This window comes from Lytechinus variegatus, chromosome 15 (genome assembly GCF_018143015.1).
Source record: "Lytechinus variegatus isolate NC3 chromosome 15, Lvar_3.0, whole genome shotgun sequence".
NCBI lineage: Eukaryota > Metazoa > Echinodermata > Echinoidea > Temnopleuroida > Toxopneustidae > Lytechinus > Lytechinus variegatus.
In genome coordinates, this window is record NC_054754.1 from 11,089,436 (window position 1) to 11,097,449 (window position 8,014).

General features: G+C 35.2%; 1 protein-coding gene across 1 annotated transcript; it reads left to right on the top strand.

The window, feature by feature from the left end:
- The first annotated feature begins 6,363 nt into the window (after window positions 1–6,363).
- LOC121429017 (rhodopsin, GQ-coupled-like) lies at window positions 6,364–7,521 on the top strand. The gene has a single exon (XM_041625912.1). The coding sequence runs from the start codon at window positions 6,364–6,366 to the stop codon at window positions 7,519–7,521; it is 1,158 nt and encodes a 385-aa protein (XP_041481846.1).
- The last annotated feature ends 493 nt before the right edge of the window (window positions 7,522–8,014 follow it).

Here is an 8,014-nt window from a genome sequence, read left to right on the forward strand (position 1 = left end):
TTTTTTGATATTGCACATTGCTGTTTATTGGTAGTTCTAAAGAATTGTGAAGGATGGGAAGAGAGCAAGTTAGTGTCCTGTAATAGGGAGTTTTTGCAATTGCAACGTGGACAGAATCGATATCACAGTAGATTTATTGAAAATGCCCCTCAAATGACAAAGACTTCTTGGTGGCTCTTTGCCATGAAGGGTATTTCAAAATGCATTCTCTGTGTTGTTGAAACATTAATGTGTCGTGTAAGCGAAAACTCCCACGAAGTAAACAGGAAAGGGGGATGGGGGAGTGATTGTGGTTAGAATAGAGGGTGTGAACACCAGTGGCAGAGGGCAATGAGGGGTCCCATAAAACTCTTCCATTTTGTTTCGGGGAAAGTGAAGAAAAAAACGGATTTTTTTGCTGGTAATAAATGGTGTCATTGTTGCGGAAAGGAATTGAGAAGCAAGAAATACAAATAGGGCTGTCAGTTGTTACAACATAAATATGATCAACAGCTCGTACCATGAATCTGACAACCAAAAAGAAATGTCCTTTATCATGTTTATTGAAGTAGCGGAATCCGCAGAGGGTTATCCAGGAGCGGGGACTTACCACCCCCCCCCCCCCCCGACTTGGCACTGGCGTGTATTATAAATGTGTATTAGAAATTTGCTCTGGAGAGTATTGGAGAGGGATTTTTAAATTGAATTGAATTGATTTTATTTAGACAAGAATTAGAAAAAAAAGGCATTCTCGGGGAGACAACAAAAGTTAAATAACCCGGAAAACCATACAAACATGAATATAGCATAGATATTTCAAAACACATAAGTAAAATAATTAGGAGACCGTCACAGTTTTGCAAACAAATATATCTAACCCCTTTTTGAAAATAAGATGATTTTCCTTTTCCATTTTTGTAAACTTTTTAATGGGAATTTCAATTTTTCTTAAGTAACATCTTATAGAGCTACTAATTGAGACAACAAAATCAAATTTGATGAAAAATGGTTCTAACCCCTTCTTGCGAATGAGCTCTTAAAATCTTTGTGGACAATGTACTTCAATAATTATTGTTTGTTTAATTCCTACACAAAATGGGTGAAATCATTTTCTCTTTTATAACCGACGTCAGTGGTAATAATTACAGATACTGACCGAGATCTTCCTTTTTTATGTACGCTTCTTTTCTCTTTCTTTCTTTCTTTTTTTTTAGAAAATGTTTTTCTTTCTTTTAACAATATTTTTTCACTATTCAAACATAATGGACGTAATCAGTGGGGTTAGTTGCGCCCTCTTGTAGTCTGCAATGTTTTTAGACTCTGTTATTTGTTAACACATTGTCCCATTTAACACTATTGTATTCATCTAACCTCAAAACAACTGGACATACTGCAAGGGCAAGGATGGATCATTCTGGCGGCCATTGTAGCGACCATTATCCAAATCAGACACTGTTTCACAACTTTTTATTTTCTCAAAAGTTATTCAAACAATCCAAATACTGTTAATTCGTCAGTGATTTTACGAACTGGTTCAAACTTCGCCTGATCTCCAAACGGGATTTTGAGATATTGCGTTCAAAGTTTGGATGTTATTTATACTAATTGAAAGCATACATTCTATTATTTTGTAATATACAAAATGCAAAAATAAGTTGTCATGATATACTACCTACCATGTTGATATAAGATTGGGTATAAATAAAATCTATTGAGGATCTAGCCCTTTTGCAAATAATCTTAAAATGATCCAACCCTTTTTCAAGTAAATAAAAAATATTTTTCTTTGCACTTTTTATTTACTTTTTTAAAATGTGAATTTTAACTTTTTTTGGTATCATCAGAGCGACTAAAAACATACACATTGAGACAAAATGGAATCAAATCTTATGCCAAATTGATCTTACCCTTTTTTTAAGTGCTCTTTAGTGTTTGCAAAGAGGGTTAGAGACCATTCTGATCTTTTTTTTATTCTCCCATATTTAAATATTCTTATATGAAACTAGATTTTCAGGATATCCTACCATGTAAACATTATAATATAATGTTTACATGGTAGGATATCATTTACATGGTAGGATATTTTATTTATACCAAATATTATTTGGTATAAATAAAATCTGCCTGTCTTCATATTTATCATAATGTTTCTGTCAAGAAATTACCGTTGTAGATCTAGCCCCTTTTTCAATTGAATTAAATTGATTTTATCTAGACAAGTATAAAAAAGCATGTCTCAGGGAGACAACGAAGGTTAAATAACCCGTACAAGAATTGCTCCCCCGAAAACCATACAAAAATGAATATAGCATAGATATTTCAAAATACATAAGTAAAATACAATAGGAGACCGTCACGGTTTTGCAAACAAACTTAGATATATCTAACCCCTTTTGAAAAAAAAGAGTTTTCCTTGTCATATTTGTTCAGTTTTAATGGGAATTCCAACTTTTCTTTAGTATCATCTTATAGAGCTATAAAATCCATACATTGAGACAACAAAATCAAATTTGAGGTAAAGTGGATCTAACCCCTTCTTGCGAATGAGCTCTTAAAATCTTTATGTGGACAATGTTGTACTTCATTTATTGTTTGTTTAATTCTAACACAAAATAGGTGAAATCATTTTCTCTTTTATAACCAACGTCAGTGGCAATAATTACAGCTACATGACCGAGATCTTCCTTTTTTATGTACGCTTCTTTCCACTTTCTTTCTATTTTTTTTTAATGTTTTTCTTTCTTTTCACAATATTTTTTCACTATTCAAACATAATGGACGTAATCAGTGGGGTTAATTGGGCCCTCTTGTAGTCTGCAATTATTGTAGACTCTGTTATTTGTTATCACATAGTCCAATTTGACACTATTGTATTCATCTAACCTCAAAACAACTGGACATAATGTAAAAGCAAGGATGAGTCGTTATGGCGGCCATTGTTGCGACCATTATCCAAATTAGACACTGTATCACAACTTTTCATTTTCTCAAAAGTTATTAATCCAAATACTGTTAATTCGTCAGTGATTTTACGAACTGGTTCAAACCTCGGCTGGACTCCTATACATGATTTCGAGGTAATCGAAAGTTTGGATGTTTTTCGACCTTTGAAACAAACCAGATCAATTATTTATACCAATTCAAAGCATACATTCTATTATTTTGTAATATACAAGATTTTGTCCGCAATTCGTATGCATTCTTTCAATATTTGAAATGAAGCGCATGTATGCATTCCAGAAGCAGCTCATTTTTACCTAAAACAGAGGGTTTGAGCCAGGTCAACTGACATGAAATAAATTAAGAGTATTAATTGTTGATATTATTAAATGATTCGTATGTATCTTTGAAGAGTATGAGGTGGAAAGGTGATCATTTTCATATCCCTTGTGTAATTATTTGTTTTCTATCTTCAACGAATTATTATTACACACCTTTAATTGAATCGCGCCAGCATTACATAAACGTACGAATTGTGAGATTACCGACATCTGTAATATTTCCCAAAGAATTTCTTAGATAGTAACGTAAACATGACGTATATTGTGACATTATTTGTATTTCAAGAGAAGTCACATCGGTTCATATACGATACAGTTGTTATAGAATATTAATTTCAAAATAGTCGTACATCGATTGTACCATATTTCTAAAGCATTTAAGGGGAAAATAATATGATTTAATCAACTTACCCTTTAATAACAATGAAAATAATCACCCGAAAAAAAAGACACAAAGATTAAGAAATAGTCATGATGCAAAAAAAAGGATATAGGCCACAGATTCCATCACAATTATTCACCACTTACAGGCTTCACGGCAAAATACAAAATTAATGACGAGTTTGTTTGCAAAAGGGGTTATATCCACTTTAGACCATTCCGAGAAAATCAAACCTTTTTAATTCTCCCATATCGAAATATTCTTATGAAAAAGTAAATTGTCATGGTATACTACCCTCCCAAGTTAATATCATATTGGGTATAAAAGAAATCTACCTGTCTTCACGTTTCATTGCGAATTTCAAGTTTTCTTTGGTATCATCAGAGCTACTAAAAATCTATAGGTTTTGAGACAGAAAACAATAAAATTTACGAAAAATGGATCTAAGACCTTTTGAAAAATGAGCTCTTCAGAAGAGTTTGGTTGTAAAAGGTCCACTCCAAGAAAATCATTGTTTTTCTCCCATATTGCAATATTCTTATGCGAAAGTAAATTTTCATGTTACCCTACCATGTGAACATAAAATTGGGTATAAAAGAAATTTACCTGTCTTCATATTTTTTTAATATCTCTTTTCCCAAAAAAAAATCTTTGTGGACCTAACCCCGTTTGCAACCAAAACGAAATGGACCTAACTTCTTTTGAAAAAAAGTGAATATTCCTTGTCATTTTTGTTCACTTTTTAATGGGAATTCAACTTTTCTTGGTATCATCTTATAGAGCTACTAAACCATGTGTAAACATATAATTTGAGACAAAAATTTATTTGATCAAAAATGGACCTAACCCCTTTTCCAACTGAGCTCTTCGTTTATGCAGTGATATGTAGCATAGAATTACAAGTGAAATGTAAAACAAAGTAAAATATAATGATCTTTGTAAAAAAAAAATACCAACGAACTATTGTGTTTTTACGTTGATTGCAGTGCATCTAAATAGTGTTCGCATGCAAATTAAAGGGGAAGTTCACCCTGACAAAAGGTTCATTGTAAAAATAGCAGAAAAAATAATAAAAAATATTGCCGAAGGTTTGAGAAAAATTCATCAAATAATTAAAAAGTTATTAGAATTTCAATTATTTGATTTGTGACGTCATATGCGAGCAGCATTCCTACATAGCGAATGGTAAAAAATCAATGAAATGTCATTTTCTCAGAAAATTGAAAATTGTTTTCACTGTAACTTTTGTATATCAATAGACAAATCTTTTCACACCCGATCATGAAAAGAAACTAAAATTAAGTCATCAGGAGCCATACAAAATTTGAATTTCATACATTTTATATTACGTAACACATGGGGCAGCTGCTCGTTTATGACGTCACAAATCCAGAAATTTAAACTCTAATAACTTTCTTACTCTTTAACGGATTTTCCTCAAACCTTCACCAATAATTTTTACTATTTTTTCTGCTATTTTTACAACAAAGTTTTCTTCAGGGTGAACTTCCCCTTTAACGGCGATTTTCATGTTAAAGGCATGTAATTTTTTATTTATTAATTTTTTTTTTTACAGTTATCTTGTATTTTTTTACAGCCCATCGTAATTTCAGAGTTAATACTGTTTGTGTGTACCAGCTGTCAGAAATAATTACTGTTTTTTACAGTGCAGTAGGGCCTAATTGGCCCCAGAGTTTGACAAAGAGCGATTTTGAAAACTTCAGATTTGAAAATATTTAAAACCGTGCAAAAAAGTCTAAATGTATACCTTATTATAATAATAAAATCACCTTTTTTGGCTTTGCTCCAAACGAAAATACGTTCCGCCGCTCTTGCCTTTACATCTCCTCATATATAGCAATTGAACATCAATGTTTCTGTCCGGTTTCTACCAACCCCCAACCCCCCTCCAACGCCTTTCAGGTTCCCCCGGCATTATCATTTCATTTTTCGGATTAACGAAGTTTCGGAATAACGAACCTTATTTCGTTTTCGGATTAACAAACCTTCGGAATAACGCCACAAATGTCCTGATTAACGAACCCTTTTTCGTTTTCGGATTAATGAACATTGGGGTATAGGGAATTTAGATGTTTCGGAATTACGAACCGTCAGAATAACAAACTTCGGAATAACGAACCTTTGGAATTACGAAGTGTAACCAAGCACTGATGCGCTCGTTTGATAATCTTTTGACGAACTTTATCCTCCATGCCCTCAGTCTAAAATGTGATCTCTCACTCACTCTTCATTCTGGGGAGTGATTCACTGCCAGTTAAAATTAATTGCAAATAAAATAAGACTGATTTCAAAGGGTTTTGATCTGTCCACAGATTCTTACAATTGAATTTCATTAGTGTGTGGATCACCCAATGTCGACGAGAATAATGCGAGACAGGGAATCTATGTATAAAAGGATGAGCACATCTGTAAATCACCACTAAAAGCTACTATCTAGAAGAATTACATCCCACATTCAGCACAACCTCTTTCTCGATACGCGTCTGATAAGCGAAGTCAGAAGTGATTTCTAACAAAGTGCTCGGAAAGATTACTACTATGTTATAGAAATCCGCCACACACCAGATTCTCCATCCTCTACCATCAATAAATACAGTAACTATTTTTTCTTGCATAAAAAGTCGAAAGTGTCGTTGATGTATTCAAAATCATAATTTCAACCTAAGGATTTTCGTATTCGTGTTTCGTCAATTTAACAAAATGGCAATTTTTGACACGCTACTGATAAATGGGACTCTTACCATGATTACAGAAATTGAAACGGAGTTAGCTGAAAGTAGCTCACTATCTATGCTACTCTCATCGACGATGTCGTCGCGAGAGCATACTGCTGACGTTGATGTCGACATTATTTCACGACATCGAACAATAGTCGCCGTCATTTGGTGCATCGTAGCCGCGATCGGTCTCTTCGGAAATGCATTAGTCGTCGTTTCCGTAGTCGTTGACAAGAAGTTGCAAACGACCACGAATATCCTTGTGGTCAATCTCGCAATCGCCGACTTCTTGACCTGTCTCTGTCTGCCAGTTGAGTGTATCATGCTCCTACGCAAACAAGGGACTTCTCCGATCCCCAACTTCGTCTGTGCCTTCGTCGGAGGGACTATCTATACCTGTATCCTTTGTAGCATCTCGACGCTGGTCGCCATCGCATTCATTCGCTGGTACGTCATCACGAAATCCGTTCGTGTTCATCAAGGGATTTTGACTCCAAAGAAGAACATCGTGGTGGCGGTTGCTATCTGGGTTGAGTCCCTCCTGATCACGCTCGTACCATCCCTTTTCGGGATCGTCGAGTTCGGTCATTCTAAATTCTATTCCCTTTGCTCGATAAGGGATGAAAACCCCCTTCGTGTGTACTATATCCTGCTTCAAGGTGTGATCCTCATCGTGGCACTTCTGGCCATCGGAGTCTTCTATGCCTTAATCATGGCGTTCGTGCTCCGTCATAACCGGGATCTCAGGGCCAGACTGTCCTCATCAAGTGGCAATAACGCACCCTACAACTCCAGAAACACCATGGTCAGCGACACCGCCGCTTCCTCAAAAGGGAGATCTTCAGCAGGAGCGTCAGGGGGCCAACGGCCAAACGCCAAGGAGGTCATCCACAAACGGGAAGTGGCAATCACCAAGAACTTGATCGCAGTTGTATGTGTCTTTGCCATTTGTTATCTACCAACGGGAATCAGCCTCGTTATCCCCGGTGCTGGTGCTCTCACTCTGTACGCCATGATGATAGGTCTTGCTAACAATGCACTGAATCCTATCATATACGCCCTCAAGCATCCCATCTTTCAAGGTGTCTTCAAGAGTCTGTTGCTATGTCGGGTCTCCAGCCTATCAAGTCCTGAGGCATGATAATATTGATACGGGTCGGAGTACAAGTCCATCCCGACAATAAATTGATTTAAATAAAACGTAGCAAATTCAAACAAGCAAAATTATAACATTGGAAATTCCATCAAGATCGAATGCAAAATTAGAATGACTGTTGAAATATAATTTTCTGATTATCTGCAAATAGCTGTTGCGGTATTATCCACATGCGACTGAAGGAATATATGATGTCACTTCCTTTAAAAAAATATAAATATAGTTTTTTTTCCAGCTATAATAAAAACAAAGTTGAAGTACTCCGTGAATATGCGAAGTCAGTTCATAATCAGTGCACTGCTTTTTGTGACTCTAGAGCTTTTGTTTTAACTTAAAACCGACAAACAAAATAATGAATAATGTAAAAATTCATTGAAGGATATAATAGCTTGGGTGATGCCATCAACCATCGGATCGCATATAAATCGCGGTGTGCATCACGACTGTTCTGTAAAATTGATAACATAGTTTTGTTTAT

Excerpts from the sequence above, each read along its gene's own strand:
- LOC121429017 (XM_041625912.1), top strand. The coding sequence starts at position 6,364 with ATGGCAATTTTTGACACGCTACTGATAAATGGGACTCTTACCATGATT.